The 21980-nt window shown below is 50.3% G+C and overlaps 1 protein-coding gene across 1 annotated transcript in view; it reads left to right on the top strand.

The window, feature by feature from the left end:
- Positions 1–21980, top strand: part of LOC125630169 (glioma pathogenesis-related protein 1-like) — a 65035-nt gene that overhangs the window by 20866 nt on the left and 22189 nt on the right. The window contains exon 3 of the mRNA XM_048835735.1: positions 167–270. Coding sequence (XP_048691692.1) covers positions 167–270 — 104 coding nt within the window. The remainder of the gene's footprint in view (positions 1–166; positions 271–21980) is intronic.

Genomic DNA, 21980 nt, shown 5'->3' with positions numbered 1-21980 from the left:
TGGTAAGTAATTTTTATTTTTCTGGGTACTGTAACAGGTGGCTGTACAAAGCAAATAAATCGAAGAACTCTCATGAGACCTGAGATTCTCCTGGCTCTTAGAATAGTTCACAGTGAGCACAATTTAAGCTTTATTTTGTAAAAGAAAAAATTCTTATTTCTTCTAGGTTGTTTGGGATAATTCTCATAAGGTGGGCTGTGCTGTTGTTTTTTGTCGTAAGGCTGCAGGAGTAAGAGATGCAGCACATTTTATATGCAACTATGTACCAAGGTAAGTTATTTTTAAAACATTTTAAAATGAAGAGAGTATTCATAATATTTTATTCCTCTAAAAATAAATTGGAATCCATACACATCAGTAGTTTAGTGTGTGGAATCAGGGAAATGATTCATCACTCAGTTAATTCAGGCATCTAAGGACCCATGAACTCTGATTAATGGTGCCTGGCAGAGGTTGGCTGACCCTCTAAACTGGTCAGAGGACCAGCCTACCTCTGACAGGCTCCACAAGTGAGAATGGGGTAGCTCAGGTTCACCTGGGAGTAGTTAACTGATTGAGTAACAGGAGGTAGTTAATTAGACAGGGAAGCACTTAGGCATGATAAAAGGTTAAGGACCTCAAAGGAGGAACTCCTGAGGAGAAAGGCAGTTTCCAGAGAGAGGATCCCTCCAACAGACTGGTGAGAAACTGCCTGAGAAGCAACACTCCAAAGAGGGAGAAGAAGGGTGAGAGGCTTGGGAAGCCTACAGAGGAGGAGACATAGCTCAAGAAGTGGCCAGGGACTGAGAAGGATTGGTTGTGGCTGTTCCAAACAGAGAGCCTGAGCTGGAACCCAGTGGAGTGGGTGGGTCTTGGCATCCCCTACCTACTCCAGCCAAGAACTTTGAAGAAGAAGGCTTTAAACCCAGAAGACTTAGGGCTGTTTAGCCACCACTAGAACCATGGAACTTCCAACTCTCCATTATCTTGAAGGGGATAGAGACTATTAAGAACTTGTGCAGAGGGCTGGAAGATGAACAATTGAGTGTGATGACATAGGGGGGATGGTGTCAGCTGGTGTAGCTTCCCATCTTGCCACAAAGGGGTGCTAAGGGATAAAGGCCCCATATAATACCACCTGTCAGTAGTTTTGATTTTGTGAGCTTTGTTAGTAAATCTTACACCTTCTAACAAAGGAGGGAACTTCTGCACTAGGAGAGGCCTTACATTGTAGACTCTCTATGTGGAGTAATTTCTAAATGCATGAACCAGATAATTGGTTCAAAGGTAGATGGGTGTTTCTGTGCCTGTAGCAAGATGGAGTGGCCTCCTTCTGAGACTGACAGGGAGGAACCACTCTCTGCTTTCTGGTGAGCAGAGCCAGGCTGGGCCCACCCCTCATGCCAGAAGTGGAGGTGTGGAACAGGAAGTATAAGAGGAGGGGCTTCCAGCTCAGTTGAGCCAAAGCAGGAGCTGGACACCTCTGCCTTGCTGCTAGCCACTGCACCAGAGACTGAGCTGTACCAACCCTACCCCTGGAGGAGGGCCCTGAGGGAAGGAACAGACATCTGCTGAGTACCCCAAGGAGCTGCTGGGACTGCTGGCTGCCAGGCACCCTGAGAAGACTGAGAACCCACGAGCAATAGAGCCCTACAGATGGGTAGGAAGTAGCCCAGAGAAACCAGACATTACTCTTGTGTTGCTGAAACCACAGTTTGTGTGTTTCGGTAGGCTTCCCGCTGACTCAGTGGTGGGATTCTGCATCACTGTTAAGGTCCTGGACTAGGATCTGGTGGAGTAGGGTGGACCGCTACCTCCTGCTGCCAACCCCACCCCTAAGGTGGCAGCCTACCCACTTTAGGCTGGATGTCCTGCATTTGCTTGATATCTGCCCCAGCCACGGAGCTGGGCCAGAGACCACTACTGCACGGTCATGTCCAGAGAGCTTGAGCCTGACTGTTTGCTGTCTGCTTCAGCCCAGGAGCTGGGTTGAAGACTAATTGCCCTGCCCTGCCCCAGTGGACCAGAGCCCTAGACTCTTTGCTGACACTTAGCCAATGGACACATTTAGCAGGGTATCAGTTACTAGATGGTGTAGTGAGGCGGAGTGGCCTCCCTCAGAGGCCGACAGGCAGGAACCACTTGAAGCTACTGCAGTACCTTAATACACCTTCTGTCTGAGCAATTTAGGCCCATCTGAAATGGATAATGTGTAGCCCAGTCATGTTAACTGTTTTTATATAAACAAAAAACCTAATGTTTTAACTATAGTAGAGAATCGTGTTTTAACCCTGGCACAGTGCTTAGGTTAAAATATGGTCTCTTAAAATGGTCATAGTTTTTCTGTGCACAGAGAAAAAACCCTCATGTTGTAACCCAGTAGGTGAGCAGGGCTACAATCTTGTTACACAATCATATTAAAAGAGTTATTTTGGTAATCTAGACAAGCGATTAAGCTATGCTATAGTTTGTGGATCAGTCAATTGGTATTTGTGTTCCATCTTACCTCCTCAAACCACATTATTAAACCTTGAATATTTACTTTCCTAAACCTCATAGGAAACTTGTAAATCTGTTTTTAATCCTTTTGTTATCTGACTGAGAAGATATTAATTTGGTTATAACAGAAAATCCTCAGTTCATTTGAAAACTGTTAGTCAAATCAGTTACCCCAAAACCAAACCTGGATAATGTGCTGTGCTCCAGTTGACTCCTCTGACTTGGCCCACCTCACTGGGCTTTAGAAATAGTCAAGAGCAGAGTCAGGGTACAGCATAAGCAGAATAGGCACATAACATCAGATTTTAAACTGAATAATTTTATTGGAAATTTCTTGGTAAAATCCTTGGAAACTGAATACTTCCTTTTGACTTCTCTTGGGAACTGTAGTCACCTTCACCTATTTCCCACAAACTCCTAGTTTAACATGTCTTCCCCAAACCTAAAACTTTCTATTACCAACCTGGTTCTCTTATGCTTATAGCATCGATCATCTTTTTGGTATACTCTTCACTTCAGAGTTCATCAGAGCCTAGCAGACTTAAATATTTCTTCTCACCACCATCTTCTCAGCTACCAATTGGGATTCCTTAGTTTTTTTCCAAAAAGTTATCTACCATGCTTGCAAGAGCTGATGCCTATTGATGAAAATGTTAAGGTCTCACAAACCCAGCTGCCAGTATGCTTGGTAACTACAATATCCTCGTGTAGATAATGGACTATTTTAATTTGATTTTGCACCTGAGATGTTAAGATAAGTGTTAAGCAAAAATGTATGATGGGGTATATTGTGGGATGAAAACCAAAAAGAACAGAAGCTGCTGGGTACCTAGAGGCTTGCACTCATGGATGGAAGCTCCAGTCAGATTACCTTTTTAGAATTTTGTGGGTGTCGAATGTGAAGGATCATTGCTTGGCTCTTGAGGGGAGAGAATATGATCACAGAGGGGACTGGGGACCTAGACTATGATCAGGAAGGGAATCATTGTTAGGCTCTTATAAATCAGGCTTTTCCTCTACTACTTATTCCACAAGGGTTACTGAAAGCTATTATGTACTTTAATATCTTTAATCTAGTTAAATTTATCTTTAATCTAGTTAAACAAAAGTTTAGTAATCAGTGGGTGAGGTTTTGAAGAGAGCTCCAGGGCCCTTGAGACAGAGTTAAGAAAAGCAGCCAGGATTGCCTAATATTTATAAGCAAGTGTCCTGAGAGGAAGATCAGAGGGGTAGAAGGGCTGTACTAGTGACCCCAAAGGCACCAATGTAAAACAAACTGTGTGCCCAGAAAGGGGCAGGTGGTGACACCTTAAAAAAGGGATACCCAAATGTAGTGGTACCAATGGCCCCATTGACAACCGTTGAGAAACTTGAAGACCATACCTAATCTGTATGATCATTTTATACATTTTCCATGAACGTGTAAATTCTTCGAGCAATGTTCCTGTGAGTGCTCCACTTCAGGCGTGCATGCACCCTGCACCTTTGATCAGAGATTTTGGTAGTGGTGCCTGTTCAGGCCATGTATGCACCCTACACATCCTCATGCTGCATAGTGAGGCTGTATAGGGCTGGGAGAGCAAACTGCCCTCACTTCCTTTGCCCAGAGATGGAGTTTGTGTGCCTGTTTTTTTTCCTTTAGAGTTAGAATATACTACACAGTGTTAGTTTATAGGATTCTTACAACTTGTATAGTTATTAGAACTGTTGTTCCTGTTTTCTTAGAAAAATAAAAGCTATTTAACCCCTTATCAATGGGTCAAAGGGGATGCCGGGCTCTATGAGTTTTAAAATGTGCCTATTCTGTCAAGAAGTGATTCCCATCAGCAACTGGCATTTTCAGTATATTTGTTGCTTGAAGAAAAGGAGGACTTGTGGCATCTTAGAGACTAACCAATTTATTTGAGCATGAGCTTTCGTGAGCTACAGCTCACTTCATCGGATGCATACTGTGGAAACTGCAGAAGACATTATATACACACAGAGACCATGAAACAATACCTCCTCCCACCCCACTGTCCTGCTGGTAATAGCTTATCTAAAGTGATCATCAAGTTGGGCCATTTCCAGCACAAATCCAGGTTTTCCTCACGCTCCGCACCCCCCCCCCCCACACACACAAACTCACTCTCCTGCTGGTAATAGCCCATCCAAAGTGACCACTCTCTTCACAATGTGTATGATAATCAAGGTGGGCCATTTCCTGCATAAATCCAGGTTCTCTCACTCCCTCACCCCCCTCCAAAAACCACACACACAAACTCACTCTCCTGCTGGTAATAGCTTATCCAAAGTGATCACTCTCCCTACAATGTGCATGATAATCAAGGTGGGCCATTTCCAGCACAAATCCAGGTTTTCTCACCCCCCCACCCCCATACACACACAAACTCACTGTCTTGCTGGTAATAGCTCATCCAAAGTGACCACTCTCCCTACAATGTGCATGGTAATCAAGGTGGGCCATTTCTCAGCACAAATCCAGGCTTTCTCACCCCCCCCCCCCCGGGGAACACACACACACAAACTCACTCTCCTGCTGGCAATAGCTCATCCAAACTGACCACTCTCCAAGTTTAAATCCAAGTTTAACCAGAACGTCGGGGGGGGGGTAGGAAAAAACAAGGGCAAATAGGCTACCTTACATAATGACTTAGCCACTCCCAGTCTCTATTTAAACCTAAATTAATAGTATCCAATTTGCAAATGAATTCCAATTCAGCAGTTTCTCGCTGGAGTCTGGATTTGAAGTTTTTTTGTTGTAAGATAGCGACCTTCATGTCTGTGATTGCGTGACCAGAGAGATTGAAGTGTTCTCCGACTGGTTTATGAATGTTATAATTCTTGACATCTGATTTGTGTCCATTTATTCTTTTATGTAGAGACTGTCCAGTTTGACCAATGTAAATGGCAGAGGGGCATTGCTGGCACATGATGGCATATATCACATTGGTGGATGTGCAGGTGAACGAGCCTCTCATAGTGTGGCTGATGTTATTAGGCCCTGTGATGGTGTCCCCTGAATAGATATGTGGGCACAGTTGGCAACGGGCTTTGTTGCAAGGATAGGTTCCTGGGTTAGTGGTTCTGTTGTATGGTATGTGGTTGTTGGTGAGTATTTGCTTCAGGTTGCGGGGCTGTCTGTAGGCAAGGACTGGCCTGTCTCCCAAGATTTGTGAGAGTGTTGGGTCATCCTTCAGGAGAGGTTGTAGATCCTTAATAATGCGTTGGAGGGGTTTTAGTTGGGGGCTGAAGGTGACGGCTAGTGGCGTTCTGTTATTTTCTTTGTTAGGCCTGTCCTGTAGTAGGTGACTTCTGGGAACTCTTCTGGCTCTATCAATCTGTTTCTTCACTTCCGCAGGTGGGTATTGTAGTTGTAAGAAAGCTTGTCAGAGATCTTGTTGGTGTTTGTCTCTGTCTGAGGGGTTGGAGCAAATGCGGTTGTATCGCAGAGCTTGGCTGTAGACGATGGATCGTGTGGTGTGGTCAGGGTGAAAGCTGGAGGCATGTAGGTAGGAATAGCGGTCAGTAGGTTTCCGGTATAGGGTGGTATTTATGTGACCATTGTTTATTAGCACTGTAGTGTCCAGGAAGTGGATCTCTTGTGTGGACTGGACCAGGCTGAGGTTGATGGTGGGATGGAAATTGTTGAAATCATGGTGGAATTCCTCAAGGGCTTCTTTTCCATGGGTCCAGATGATGAAGATGTCATCAATATAGCGCAAGTAGAGTAGGGGCTTTAGGGGACGAGAGCTGAGGAAGCGTTGTTCTAAATCAGCCATAAAAATGTTGGCATACTGTGGGGCCATGCGGGTACCCATAGCAGTGCCGCTGATCTGAAGGTATACATTGTCCCCAAATGTAAAATAGTTATGGGTAAGGACAAAGTCACAAAGTTCAGCCACCAGGTTAGCCGTGACATTATCGGGGATAGTGTTCTTGACGGCTTGTAGTCCATCTTTGTGTGGAATGTTGGTGTAGAGGGCTTCTACATCCATAGTGGCCAGGATGGTGTTATCAGGAAGATCACCGATGGATTGAAGTTTCCTCAGGAAGTCAGTGGTGTCTCGAAGGTAGCTGGGAGTGCTGGTAGCGTAGGGCCTGAGGAGGGAGTCTACATAGCCAGACAATCCTGCTGTCAGGGTGCCAATGCCTGAGATGATGGGGTGCCCAGGATTGCTTGAGAGACTCATATCCCCAGAAAGTGCAAGATTTACACTTCTTTTAAGGGAAGGTTCCATAAAAACAGGAAAATGAAGTATAGATGACTAATGGTGGAGCAAGCCTTAAGTCCAGCTTCAGAGCAGGTACAGAGAATCTCCAGGAGCCTGTAGTTCTGTTAGTGCCAGTCTACATCGAGATAAGTCGCTGAGAGCTTCCAAGGTGAAGGCAGCATCAAAACCCTGGGCTCCAGCATGCTTTAAGTACTGACTGAGACCTACTGAATTTGTTACTGATGGTTTCCCATTAAGGAGGGGGATAAGAAGAACAGAACAGAGTTCCTCCTCAAAGAAAGCTTGGTCACTGGAGACCTCAGGCCCAGAGAGGAGTGCTATGAGGCTCTGAGTCCTTTGGCTAACGTGATGCACTATAAGACTTCATCTAAGTCCCATACCTTGGCAGTAAAGAGCATGATACTGAAGACTACTATTATGGCTACCATCAGTGCCCATGATGGTAAATAGAGTAGCCTCATTAGAATCTGTGGTACCATAAGCAGCACCTCAGACAGCATCAACTAACCCTACCCCCTCGCCTGGGGCCATGGGGGGGAGGGGTCAAGCTCTGAGCCCCCTGCCCCCCCGCTGGGGCCAGCCATGAAGGGGGAGGGGCTGAGAACAGCAAGAGGGGCATAGCCTCTGCTGTAAGTAGTGGGGCATGGGGCTAGCTTCCTCAAGGGGAAGCTTCACCCATGGACCTCTTGGTACCTAATGAGCCTGAGTCTCCCCTCGTTGCAACTTCCAGACACCTCTCGATACTGATATCTGGTTGGTCACCAACCGCACATGTACAATTGAGACTCACTACTTCTCAACATCTACCGTTCAAGAAGAGGTATTGTCGCCTTCTTTACAATATGTGGGAGGGCATTCTGACTCAGAGCTTTCTATTCAAAGCACTCAAGCTTATTCGAAGAGATGTTGTTCTCCTCTGCAGATACAAGACCTGTGCCTATCAATACTTGGGTCAATGAATGATGGCTACCTCCCCTTTGCATTATGGTCCTTCTCATTGGCCTTATTAGAACCCATGGGCAGTGTACCTCCAGCAGTTTCACCAGGCCCCACTATTCTCACAAGAACATAGAAAAACTAGTTCTCTGGTACTTTCCATCCCTCCTCCCCACTCTGAATCAATAGATGAGACATTTTGAGGAGCAAGAGGCGAGGGCCGACCAGGAGGTCACCCCCACCCCTTTACAAATGTCTTCATCGCCTGATGAGACAGTAATGCTGCTGCCGCCACTACCACCATCATTAGCTGATGACTTTTGACAGTTCCAGGACCCGAAGAAATGGGTTGCGGACACACTTCAGATTCTCCTGGGACAAGTTCCCATCATAAGCTCCTGGACATATTGCATGCTTCCACTTCAGCAGAGATAGAAACTACCAGTTAATGAAGCTCTCCTGGAGCCAGCCAAGACCATCTGGCAAACAGGAACATGGAGATCCGTTTTAGTGCCGAAATAAAGGAGGGTCAGCTCATGGCCAAGACATCTTTGCAGGCTTCACTTTGTAGGCGTGACTTGACATGACTAAACATGGGGAAGGCCTCATTTCTTGGAAGACAGGATTAGAGAGGTGACTAGGTCAGTAGGCTGAAAATGGAATGTTTGTGCTAATAAGTACATGGGTCAGTAAGCTAGAAAACACTGTCTGAGTTAGCTAAGATAAGAAGGAACACTCAGCGAACCATTTACTAAGAACAATACTAATTTATTCTGTCCAATTTAGCGAAAGGGTGAAAAGTATATAGAAGACTAACAATGCATAGACAGAGCATGCTGCACAAGGACTTGGTCCTGCAAAGTAACCAAGCCAATGTGTGATGCAATGTATATAAAGGGAGAGTATGTCTCGCAATCAAGGTGGACATCACCCATTTCCAACAGTTGACAAGAAGGTGCGAGTATCAGCAGAGGGAAAATTATTTTGTAATGACCCATCCACTCCCAGTCTTTATTCAGGCCTAATTTGATGGTGTCCAGTTTGCAAATTAATTCCAGTTCTGCAGTTTCTTGTTGAAGTCTGTTTTTGACGTTTTTTTGTTGAAGAATTGCCACTTAAGTATGTTATTGAGTGTCCAGGGAGATTGAAATGCTCTCCTACTGGTTTTTGAATGTTACAATTCTTGATGTCAGATTTGTGTCCATTTATTCTTTTGCGTAGAGACTGTCCGGTTTGGCCAATGTACATGGCAGAGGGGCATTGCTGGCACATGATGGCATATCACAATGGTAGATGTGCAGGTGAATGAGCCCCTGATGGTTAGGTCTTATAATGGTGTCCCTTGAATAGATATGCGGACAAAGTTGGCAACAGGATTTGTTGCAGGGATTGATTCCTGGGTTAGTGTTTTTGTTGTGTGGTGTGTAGTTGCTGGTGAGTATTTGCTTCAGGTTGGGGGGCTGTCTGTAAGCAAGGACTGGCCTGTCTCCCAAGGTCTGTGAGAGTGAGGGATTGTCCTTCAAGATAGGTTGTAGAACCTTGATGATGCGCTGGAGAGGTTTTAATTGGAGGCTGTAGGTGAGGCCTAATGGTGTTCTGTTTCTTTGTTGGGCCTGTCCTGAGCTTTGTTGCTTCAGTTGTCTTTTTAACCCGGGAGGTACAGTTGACTATTAAGCATTCATCATTTAATGGCCACCAGCTCTTTGTGGACTCAGACAACTCACTTCATGCCCTAAAGTACTCTACAGCTACACTTAGATCCCTGGGGATATACACACCTGGAAAGAAAAGGAAATTCAGCAGGTCTCAATCAGCACAAAGATCCCATCCTGCTCAATTTTCCACCTTCCGCTTTGCTTCGCTGTTCTCTCTGTGGGACTTTTTCTGTTCCTTCTCTACTGCAGACTTGGGGAGGCCAGCATCACATATAAGAAAAAATTTGATCCTTCAATAAGGGGTAAAGCAATTTTTTTTCCTAAGAAAAACAGGAACAATTCCAACAATTATAAAAATACTAATACTATAAACTAACTAAAGAACTAACACTATATGCTATATTCTAACTCTAAAGAGAAAACAGGCACACGCTAAACTACATCTCTGGCCGAAGGCAGTTGAGAAGAAACGGTGGGCGGTTCACTCACACAGCCCTGTATAGCCTCAGTAGGGGGCATGAAGATGCATAGGGCACATGTATGGGCTGAACGGTCACCGCTACCAAAGAGATCCAGTCAAAAGGCACAGGGTGCAAGTGTACCTGAAGTGGAGTACCCATACACATCTCTGAGAACTTCAGTTACTGCACAAGGTGAGCAACCTCTCTTTTCCTCTTTTTTCCCTCAGCCTTGGATGACCTTTAGAATAAAACAAATGTCTAAATCTAGCTTACTAAATTTAAACTTGTTTTGTTCTTCTTTGTTTAATTCTCCTTCCCTCCCTCTCAACTGCTTCCTCATTTCCAAACTATTTACTTTGTTTTACTTCTCCTTTCTAGTGTTTTCTTCTTTTCCTCTTACTGGATTACTTTTTCCTTCTTCAAGTACTCATCCCCATTTTCCCCCTCTGCTCTCATTTCTGCAAGTATTCCCCCCCACTCATGCTTCTTTCACTTTTGTCCTTAATATCCTTCCATTCTCCTGTTGCAGATTGGAAACTGGCTGAAGGATTGTAAGTAAAAAAAGGTATGAAGTTGGGAAGGTGTAGAGTGGGGGACAGTAGGGATCAGTGTAGGTCATCTTATTTAGTATCTTCATTACTGGTAAAAAAGGCTGCCTGCACATAAATGGAATTTGCAGAGGATGCTTGTGTTTTTGAAAGTAATCTAAAACCCATAGATATGCAATGGAAGAGAGAATCCTGCAAATAAGTAAAGCTGTGGGAGTGGCAATAGTGGACAACAAATTAGACCTGAGTTTGCAATGTGATAATGTAGCAAAAAACTCCATAAGGTCAATGCAATATTTGGCTGCATACATAGAGGTTAAGTAGTAGAGATAATAGACCATTTAATATGGTACTGGTGCAACAGCATCAGAATATTCCATTCATTTCTTAGCATCACATTACCAGCGAGATGGTTGACAAACAGGGAGAGCAACAACAGTTATGAGGAGACTAGATTGACAAATTATATAGCTTAAAACTACTAACGGATGTGGACATCAAAACAGTCTACAAATGCTTGAAGTGTTCAGACATTAAAGCAAGGCAGAGGAATTATTTAGGGAGGTGCGAGGGGCTATAACTATGCAGGGGAAAAAGGAAAAACTTAAGGTGAATATCAGGCAAAACCTTCCCTGATAATAAGATCTATTAAGATGTTCAAAGACAACTTGGGACACTTTAAAGTGAACAAGACAAAATACTACAAACTGTACTGAACTCTCCAGCATTGACCAGGAGAACACCTGCATCGTAATTCTCCATTTCTAATGTCTGATTTAATTGCTTCTAGTTTCTGCATTCTTTGACCTACTATTAGGGTTCTTTCTGATATCCTGGGTCTTTATTGCCACAGAATACTATCCAAAGTAGGCTCCCAAATTACAGGGACTTTTTGGCCATTGTCTTTATTTTGTTCAATGTAACAAATATAGAAGGATCATGTAAAAATAATAAGACAATGCAACATATGTAGGGGAACATAAGAGTTTGGAAAAATTGTAGACGGGATCTGTTGTGTGACTGTGAATTTTGTAACAAGGTGTCATCTAGTGGTGGAGGAAGAAATGTTCATCCATATTTCTTATGCTTTGTCTGAGGATGGTTTGTAGTTCTAAAAATTGTAAATATCCACACTTAATTCAAATTTTCATCTCATACCTCTGAAGGATTCAAGCCACATGGAGGGATGCGGGCCACTGTATAAATTTGAAATGCATGGTTTTAAGTTAGTAGGACCTTTGGTTCCTAACTCCTGTGTCTGTATACTACCTATTTGTATTTGAAGGATTTAACTGACTTCATGTACAAAATGCAAGATAACATACCCTCTGTACTGTATCTGAAATTAGAATTTTACTTATATTCCTGGATACAAACTACATGAAAAGAATTCAGACTGAGAATATAGATATCAACTATTTAGAGTAATGGGGAATTGCGATTACCCCAAAATAAGCATTTTAAAACCAGGAAATTCAAAGTTAAGGTTAATCTTAAAATAAATGCAAACATCCTGTGTCACAGAAATGCACAGTTAAGGCACCCAAATAGCCTTAACTCTGTCCTGTAGGAACACCATGCAATAACCATACAGTTAAGATTAATGCATCTTTAGTGTTTGTAGTCCTAGATTAAATTTCATGATTTCTTTTTCTATCCATCCTCCTCCCCTCCCATAGTATCACTATATGGCAGAGTTAAGGTTGTGTGGGTCCCTTAACTCTGTCAAACCTGAGAAAAGGCAACATCTATAAGAACATGCATAATGAAAGTCTCTGTGGGGGATGGGAGGGACTGTTAAAACATACTTCACTATGAGAATACCCCACATCCTATATGGCTTATTAAAATACTGCTCTATTAAGTATGACAAAGTTCCTGTTCTTCCTTGGTGGGTCTTGCGCTTATTGGCGGATTTGCTCGCCTTGGAGCTTCACAGCAACCCTCAGCTTGGCCGTTTTTCTTAACCCGCAGTCCAGGTCGACTCCTCCTGTGTCTGACCAGGAGTTGGGAGGATTTGGGGGGAACCCGGGCCCACCCTCTACTCTGGATTCCAGCCCAGGGCCCTGTGGAATGCAGCTGTCTAGAGTGCCTCCTGGAACAGCTATGTGACAGCTACAACTCCCTGGGCTACTTCCCCATGGCCTCCTCCCAACACCTTCTTTATCCTCGCCATAGGACCTTCCTCCTGGGGTCTGATAATGCTTGTACACAACAGTCCGCATTCTCACTCTCAGCTCCCAGTGCCGCTTGCTCCCAGCTCCTCACACGCACACCACAAACTGAAGTAAGCTCCTTTTTAAAACCCAGGTGCCCTGATGGCCTGGCTTAATTGATTCTAGCAGCTTCTTGATTGGCTGTAGGTGTTCTAATCAGCCTGTCTTAATTGTCTCCAGAAGGTTCCTGATTGTTCTGGAACCTTCCCTGTTACCTTACCCAGGGGAAAGGGACCTACTTAGCCTGCTTTCCTGCTGCTGCCCTCTGGCCTGGGCTTTCCTTGCTTTCTGCCCCTGCTTTCGGCTTTCCCCCTTTTCTTTTCGTTGTTGTTTTTTTTTTCCTTTCTCTGCTGTTGCTAGAGTGCTGGCCGGCTGTTAGCCCCTCCCGCCCGCCCTCAGACACTGCTGCGCTCCTGCTGAACCCCCCCCCAAGAGGGGGGGGGCCTGCCGACCTGCTTCGCCAGAGGGGGAGAGTGGAAGGACCCAGCCTCCAGACCCAGCCGCTTGCTGTTTGTCTGCAGACCCGTCTCCGGTCGAGAGGACTTTTATCACTTGCTCCGGCATTTCTGGAATGCAAAAAAGCCCGGAACAGACAGAGAAAAAGCCGTCCACCGGAGGAACGCCGCCCGGGGAATCTATAAATCGCCGTGGAGGGGGCCTAAGACTGAGTAACTTTCGAACTGTGCTCTTGTGTGGGGGGAGGCCTTGACTGTGTCTTAACTGTGTTTGTAGGGACACAGGGGGTGTGGCACAGAGCTGCCCCCCCAATCCATCCATGTCCTCCCAACCCCCACACTACGATCTTCACCCTCCCCCCCCCCACCATCTTTGCTGGCTGTCCAACATCTGCCTCTGGACTAAGCTGCTTGTCCTGATTCCACCGCATGGGCCAGAAGCACCAGCCACCCAAACAGAACTCTCTGGACAAGCGTACGGTGGTTCATGTGCCTCCCCCCCAAATTGTCCACCCCACAGCTTGTCCCTTTCTACCTGACCCCAACTCCTATTAATCACCTGCCACCGCCCCCGCTGGGGCATCGGCAATGGAGGGCACCGGGGTGACCTCCGCCGCTACCATGCCCGTCGCCTCCCCCACACTCTAGGGAAGCTCCCCCCAGCCGGCGGGAAAGGCCAAGGCAAGAAGAAGGGGAAGGACCCCACTAAAACCACCAGGCCCTCCACGACAGGGATCACCCCCGCTGCTGCAGCCCTGCCACCGACCATGGCATCCTCCCCCGCTGCCCCCTCCACCAGCTCTGCGGAGTCCCTCCCTCAGCCCCCAGGACGTATGCCCGGGTGATGGCAGCCCCTCCCCGCCTGCCGCCTCATCATCTCTCCCGCCCACCGCCTCCGCCACCATCAATAGCGGCTGGGGCCCCTTTCCCACCATGACAAGGAAGCACGGTGTCCGACGCCTCCTGGTGCCCGCCTCGCCCCACGTGGAGACCTACGTGCAGGCGTTAGCGAGGGTGGTGGGGCCCTCGGCCATTGTGGCGGCCTCCAAAATGTACAGGAAGGTAGTTTTCCTCTTAACATCAGAGGCTGCCGCCCAGGAAGCAGTGGAGAGGGGCCTGGCGGTGGGAGGGGAGAGGGTGCTTGTCCCCCTAGAGCCGCTAGAGGACCTGGGTGTCCGCCTAGTCCTGACCTCTGTCCCTCCTTTTCTCCCCAGTGCTGCCCTGCTACCCGCCCTTTCCACCCTGGGGAAACCTGTTTCTGTTATTAGCCCTCTCCTGTTCGGCTGCAAGGACCCCACCCTCCGTCACATTTTTTCCTTCCGCTGGCAAGTGCGACTTTTCACTGCTGTCGGCGGCGCGTGACGGAGTGGTGCTCGAAGGGTCCTTCCTAGTCCCCCACCAGGGGACCCGTTACCGGGTGTACTTTTCCACAGGGGAAGCCCGTGCTACCTCTGCCGGGCGTCAGGGCATGTCCAGAAGGACTGCCCCTTAGCCCGGGAAGGAGGGGCACCTGGGATCCCCGAGACCCGACAGGACATCGGCCCCGTCATGGCCGATGCCCCTGGCTGCCCGGAACCCGAATCCGCCCCCCCTCCTCTTCGGACCACCACTACTCCCGCTCAGGCCCAAGGGGCACCTCCCCTACAATGCCCAGATGAGTGGGAGAGCCCTGCCCTCGCCGCTGACAATCTAGCGGGGCCTACAGAGGAGGGTGTGGCAGAGATACCACCAGGCATGGGAGAGAGCCTGCCCCAGGGAGAATCCTCCCTCCCTTATGCTGCCCACCGTCTGTCCCCCCCCAAGTCCCTGAGCCATCGCCTTTACCCCCTGACATGACCCCTGCTAACCAGCCCCCAGCTGATGCCATGGAGGGCTGGGCCCTAGTCCAGGGGAAGCGAGGCAAGCGGAAGGCTCGAGCTCTGCCTCATCTACCCGAGGCGGAGGCCCCCTGGAAGACCAGGAAGGGGGGCACCGATGCCGAACCTTCCGCCTTGCCCACGAGTGCGTCCCATCCACCGATGTCAGTCAAGAAAGACGTGGCAGCACCGGAGGGTAGTCTCTCCCCTCCACGGGAGACCCTCCCCTCCGAGACCCTCGAGGAAGTCCCTTCTGTCCTGACGCCACCCGAAGCCCCCGTGAACCCCGAGGCAACCGTCGTGGCAGGTGCCGGCGGGAAGAACCTCGGGGCGGTGGAAAGTGTCCTCTCCTCCATGTTCGAGGAGATCGAGGCCTTAGATCTGACCCCGGTCGCCCAGGGGGAGGACAACTTTTTGCCAGCAAATGTCGATCTGGGCGACCTCATTCCACCCCTCTTTTCCCCATGCTCCATCCCCTTAACTGCTGCTTCCGCGCCCACCTCGAGGAGTCCCTGGACTTCTCCACCCACCCGGCCACTGATGGCATCCCACTGACGACCACGAGCCTGCTCAGGTGACAGCCAGCACCACGCGGCCGGGGCACGAGTCGCCAGGGGCACCCCCCGTTGGTGCGGAGCAATCGACTTCCTTCCCGGGTGGGGGCCCTACAGAAGATAATCCACATCCTGATGCTGTGGCCGCTAAATCCACCACAGAGTACGCGCCCAGTGTCACTGAGAGCTCCCTCCCCACCCCCTTAACCCTTGAGCCTGATCGGGAGGCGCCATCATCCAGCTGCTTGCCTCCCAAAACCCAGAACCTCGCCCCTGCCCCTGCCCCTACCCAATTTACCTCCTGCAATGTCATTGCCACCCCCAGGGCTGTCTCCTTCCCTTTCCCAACTGATGACCCCCAGGGAGCGGCGTTTGTGTTCTCCTGCCCCAACCCATTAGGAGCTGCTATTTTCCCTCCACCGTCCCCTATCGCCCCAGAGCTTGAGGCAGGCCTAGAAGCTCCAGCCCATCAGGCACCCCGTTGGGGGTCCACACCCTGCTTGTCCGTTTTAGTGGACCACAGGGCTGCACCAAGGGCCCCGCCGGGGAACAACCGGGAAACCGTAACCCCACCCCCCCATGAGCTGCGAGGAGAGCTGCGGAAGTTTTTAGAGGATGTCCGTGGCTCCCGCAACAAGGTACAACTTGCTCTCCAGCGATGGGGGAACTTTTCTCAAATCCTCCGGGCCACAAGGGCTCTCATGGGGGAAGGTAAAGGGACGGGGAAGCAGGATGCCACGGCCTACTGGCGGGTCCACGTCTTCCGTGAACAATTACTCACCTACGGGATGGGTCACGGACTGCTGGGTGGCCCGCTGGGAAATGCGAGCATCCCTGCCAGTGAGAACCCCCCCGACCCTCCCCGTGACACCTCTCACCATCACAATGTTGAACACCCGGGGTTGTAGGATGGCTCTCCGCAGGTCCCAGGTGCTCTCCTTCCTTCGGGAGGGAGGGTACTCTGTGGTTTTCCTGCAGGAGACCCATACGGACCCGACCGACGAAGACAGTTGACAGCTGGAGTGGGGGGGACAGGGTCAACTTTAGCCATGCCACGGTTCGACAGGCTGGAGTGGCGACCCTGTTCTCCCCTGACCTATGGCCCGAGGTGCTAGGGGTCGCCAAGGCCGTGCCGGATCGCCTGCTGCATCTCCGGGTCCGTATGGAGGGGCTCGTGGTTAACCTCGTTAACGTCTATGCCCCGACATCGGGCCCGGAGCAGCTGCAATTCTACCAGCGGGCATCCGCCTTCCTCGGCACTTTAGATTCTCATGAGTGCCTGGTCTTGGGAGGGGACTTCAATACCACCCTCGAGGAACAGGACCACTCGGGGACCGAGCAGAGCCCGGCTGCCGTGGACATCCTCTGGGAGATAGTCGAATATCACTCCCTAGTGGACATCTGGCATGACCACCACCCGGATGACACTTCCACGTTCACCTTTGTCCGGGTGGAAGCCCATCGGTCAAGCCACTCCCTGTTAGACCGCATTTATTTATCACGCTTCCATCTCTTATGAGCCCACTCCTCCAGCATTCGGCTGGCCCCATTTTCTGACCATCATCTAGCCACTGTGCGGAGAGGCCGGGGCCGGCCTACTGGCATTTTAACAACAGCCTGTTGGAGGATAAGGGCTTCGTGATGTCCTTCCGGGAATTCTGGCTGGCCTGGCGAGGGCAGCTGTGTGCCTTTCCCTCAGCGCGGCAATGGTGGGACCTGGGGAAAGTGCGCGCCAGGCTTTTCTGCTGCGACTACACCCAGGGCACCAGCCAATGGAGAAATGTGGCAATAGAGCAGTTGGAACGGGAGGTCTTAGAGCTGGAGAGGCATCTGGCCGCCAGCCCCGAGGACCCGCTCCTCTGCGGAGCGTGCCGGGAGAAGCGGGAGGAGCTCTGGGCCCTCGAGGACCATTGGGGCCGGGGTGCCTTTGTTCGATCCACATCCGCCTCCTTTGGGAGATGGATCGCGGCTCCCACTTCTTCTATGCCCTGGAGAAAATGAGGGGGGCCAAGAAACACATCACCTGCCTCCTGGCAGAAGACGGCACCCCCCTCACGGAACCGGTGGAGATATGCGGGAGGGGCCGAGCCTTCTATGCAAGTCTTTTTCTCTCCGGATCCGACCGACCGTGGCGCTTGCAGAGTGCTCTGGGAGGAGCTCCCTACGGTCAGCACGAGCGACCGAGACCGGCTAGAGTTGCCTCTCACTCTGGCCGAGTTCTCGGAAGCCCTCCGTCGTATGCCCACCAATAAGTCTCCAGGCATGGACGGGCTGACCATGGAGTTCTACCGCATGTTTTGGGACGTCCTCGGCCCAGACTTAGTCACTGTCTGGGCCGAGTCTCTGCAGAGCGGTGTCCTCCCTCTTTCGTGCAGGCGAGCGGTGCTCGCCTTGTTGCCAAAGAAGGGGGACCTCCGGGATTTACAAAACTGGCGTCCCGTCTCACTCCTTAGCACGGATTACAAAATCGTAGCGAAAGCAATCTCGCTGCGGCTAGGGTCCGTGATGGCGGACGTGATCTACCCAGACCAGACCTATACTGTCCCGGGTCGCAGCATTTTTGACAACCTATTTCTAGTCCGAGACCTTTTGGAACTCAGGCGGAGAGATGGTCTGTCGTTCGCCCTCCTGTCTCTTGATCAGGAGAAGGCGTTCGATAGAGTGGACCATGGGTACCTCCTGAACACTCTGCGAGCATTTGGCTTCGGACCCCAGTTTGTGGTTTTCTCCGGGTGCTGTACGCCTCCTCAGAGTGTCTGGGTTAAGCTCAACTGGACCCTGACTGAACTGGTCAACTTCGGGTGAGGAGTATGGCAGGGGTGCCCCCTCTTGGGCCAGCTGTATGCTCTGGCGATCGAGCCCTTCCTCTGCCTCCTCCGCAGGAGGTTGACAGGGTTGGTGCTGCGGGAGCCGGAGCTGCGGCTGGTCCTGTCGGTGTACGCTGATGACGTGCTCCTCGTGGTCCAGGACTCGGGCGACTTGGTGCGGATGGAAGCTTGCCAGGCCATCTATTCGGCAGCCTCCTTTGCCCGGGTCAACTGGGTCAAGAGCTCTGGCTTGGCAGTAAGAGACTGGCGGCAGGCGAGCTCCCTCCCACCCGTGCTTCAGACCATCCGGTGGAGCGTGGGTCTGCTGTTCTTCCTCAGCATTTACCTTTCTGCCACGCATCCCTCTCCGCCGGAGAACTGGGAAAATTTAGAGGGCTGGATGATAGAGCGGCTCCGGAAATGGACGGGGCTACTCCGATGTCTCTCCCTTTGTGGGAGAGCGCTGGTGCTTAATCAGCTAGTCCTGTCCAAGCTCTGGTACCGGCTCAACACCCTGGTCCCGGCCCTGGGTTTCCTGACCAACCTCCGGATATCGATTCTGGGGTTCTTTTGGTCAGGAATGCACTGGGCCCCTGTAGAGGTACTTCAGGCCCTGTTCTCCTTCCTTCAGGGGTAGATGAAGTGTCTGCACACTCAGGTCTGCATCTTCCGCCTCCAGGCCCTACAGAGGCTCCTTTATAGTGCAGGCAGTTCGGCATGGAGCATACTGGCGCCCACCATCCTGCGCCGCATCCGAGGGCTCCGATATGATCAGCAGCTCTTTTATCTCTGTCTGGGAGGTCTTCCGCGAGACCTCTCCGGGCTGTCGGTCTTCTTCCAGGACCTCCTCTGGACTTGGAAATGGTTTTTAACGACCAGGTCCGTGGCAGCCACCAAGGGGACAGATCTCCTCGAGGAGCCCCTGCTACACAACCCCCAGCTCTGTGTGCAGGTGGTGGAGTCCCACTCGGTGCGCCAGAGCTTGATCCTGGCAGAAGTCACGAGAGTCGGAGACCTCCTGGACTACGACCGGGGAGACTGGCTGGATCCCCTGACGCTCACTCGGCTCATGGGGCTCTCTAGACCTCTTACCCCCCGCCGTGTACTTCAGGAGGTGAAGGCCGCTTTGCTGCCCACTGCTAGAGCTTACCTCGATCGGGTCCTGCTCGAGGGCACGCCCCGCCCACCCTCTACCCCAGGCCTGCCGGACCTTTTCATTGGTCCCCTGCCCCGTAGACCCAATTGACCCCCTCACTCCTTTACGGCGAGCCGGCTGCATGAACTGCAGCCAGCATGCTTCCAAACCGCACCAAGGAAACATCTGTACACGCTCGTGCTCCACCCCCTTCACGCCCTCACCCATGTCCCGCCCCGACACAAAGTGGCGAGACCTTCTACCACCTTTGGAGGTTGAGCAGCCCCAGGGGGCCAGCTTATATTCCGCCTTGGTTCCGAGGCCTGTCGGGGACATCAGTTGGCAGCTCCTTCACGGAGCTGTGAGCACGGGCACGTACTTGGCGCGGTTTAACCCCATCCCAGATACTTGTCCCTTTTGTGGTGTGAGGGAAACCCTGGCGCACATATATTTGGAGTGCGCCAGGCTGCAGCCCCTGTTCCGGCTCCTCACAAATCTTTTATTATGTTTTTGGTTGCATTTTCCCCTCACCTTTTTATTTATGCACTTCCCATCTGTGGCCTCACAAAGTCGCTGGATCTCCTAGTTAACCTCCTCCTGGCCCTGGCTAAAACGGCCATCTATAAAACCAGAGAGAGGATGTTGGCTGATGGAGTTTCCTGTGACTGTGGGGCCGTTTTCCGATCCTTGCTCCGTTCATGTATCTGGGCGGAGTTCCTCTGGGCGGCGTCCACTGACTCCCTTGATGCTTTTGAGGAGCGGTGGGCGCCATCTGAGGCTCTCTGCTCGGTGTCCCCGTCTGGCTCCCTTTGTTTTGACCCTTTGATTGTGGGAGAGAGTAAGGGACCCCAGCCCCAGCCATTGCTGCTGCGGACACCACCACCTTAGAGGGGTCCTTTCACATGTGGGTGTACGTGCCCCCCGGCGAGTTGTCCACCCCACAGCCTGCCCCTTTTGTTGGGTGCTTTCAGAGGAGGGAATTGTTGGTGACACTCGGGCATGGCACCAGGTAACTCAAGGAGGTGGCAGACCTTGAGAGTCGATGAAGGCCCCTCGCTCTGGACCACCAGGTAACTCGGAAGGGTGGAAGACCACGAGAGTTGAGGAAGCCCCCCGCTCTGGGCCCAGGCAAGCTTGAACACTTCCCTCCCCTGAAGCTAATGAGAAAACAATTGTGATTGGTTGCTGTGTTACACATTGCATATGCTGTTGTTTTGTAAGTGTGTTATGCAAATAAAAAAAACCTTTTTTGCTTCAAAAAAAAAAAAATTACTCTCCTATAGCCATCTGGCCTGCCCTGTCACATAAGTTACACTAGGATAAAATTGGATCATTTAAAAAAACTGCTGGGCAGTTTCCCCATTTTCTGTGACCAGAAGTAATCTAACCAAGGGAAACATTTTCATTAAAGAATGTGAAGCTATTGAACTCCTGGGCCTAGCTATAGAACTCTATGGGTATGTCTACACTACGGAATAAGGTCGAATTTATAGAAGTAGTTTTTTTAGAAATCGGTTTTATATATTCGAGTGTGTGTGTCCTCACAGAAAATGCTCTAAGTGCATTAAGTGCATTAACTCGGCGGAGCGCTTCCACAGTACCGAGGCTAGAGTCGACTTCCGGAGTGTTGCACTGTGGGTAGCTATCCCACAGTTCCCACAGTCTCCGCTGCCCATTGGAATTCTGGGTTGAGATCCCAATGCCTGATGGGGCTAAAACATTGTCGTGGGTGGTTCTGGGTACGTATCGTCAGGCCCCCGTTCCCTCCCTCCCTCCGTGAAAGGAAGGGCAGACAATCGTTTCGCGCCTTTTTTCCTGAGTTACCTGTGCAGACGCCATACCACGGCAAGCATGGAGCCCGCTCAGGTAACCATCACCCTATGTCTCCTGGGTGCTGGCAGACGCGGTACGGCTTTGCTACACAGTAGCAGCAACCCATTGCCTTCTGGCAGCAGACGGTGCAGTATGACTGGTAGTCGTCCTCGTCATGTCCGAGGTGCTCCTGGCCACGTCGGCTGGGAGCGCCTGGGCAGACATGGGCGCAGGGACTAAATTTGGAGTGACTTGACCAGGTCATTCTCTTTAGTCCTGCAGTCAGTCCTATTGAACCGTCTTATGGTGAGCAGGCAGGCGATACGGATTGCTAGCAGTCGTACTGTACCATCTTCTGCCAGGCAGGCAAGAGATGAGGATTGCTAGCAGTCGTATTGTACCATCTTCTGCCGAGCAGCCATGAGATGTGGATGGCATGCAGTCCTTCTGCACTGTCTGCTGCCAGCCAAAGATGTAAAAGATAGATGGAGTAGATCAAAACAAGAAATAGACCAGATTTGTTTTGTACTCATTTGCTTCCCCCCCTCCCCTGTCTAGGGGACTCATTCCTCTAGGTCACACTGCAGTCACTCACAGAGAAGGTGCAGCGAGGTAAATCTAGCCATGTATCAATCAGAGGCCAGGCTAACCTCCTTGTTCCAATAAGAACAATAACTTAGGTGCACCATTTCTTATTGGAACCCTCTGTGAAGTCCTGCCTGAAATACTCCTTGATGTAAAGACACCCACTTTGTTGATTTTAGCTCCCTAAAGCCAACCCTGTAAGCCGTGTCGTCAGTCGCCCCTCCCTCCGTCAGAGCAACGGCAGACA

This window comes from Caretta caretta, chromosome 1 (genome assembly GCF_965140235.1).
Source record: "Caretta caretta isolate rCarCar2 chromosome 1, rCarCar1.hap1, whole genome shotgun sequence".
Lineage (NCBI taxonomy): Eukaryota > Metazoa > Chordata > Testudines > Cheloniidae > Caretta > Caretta caretta.
This window is presented reverse-complemented; position numbering and strand designations above follow the sequence as displayed.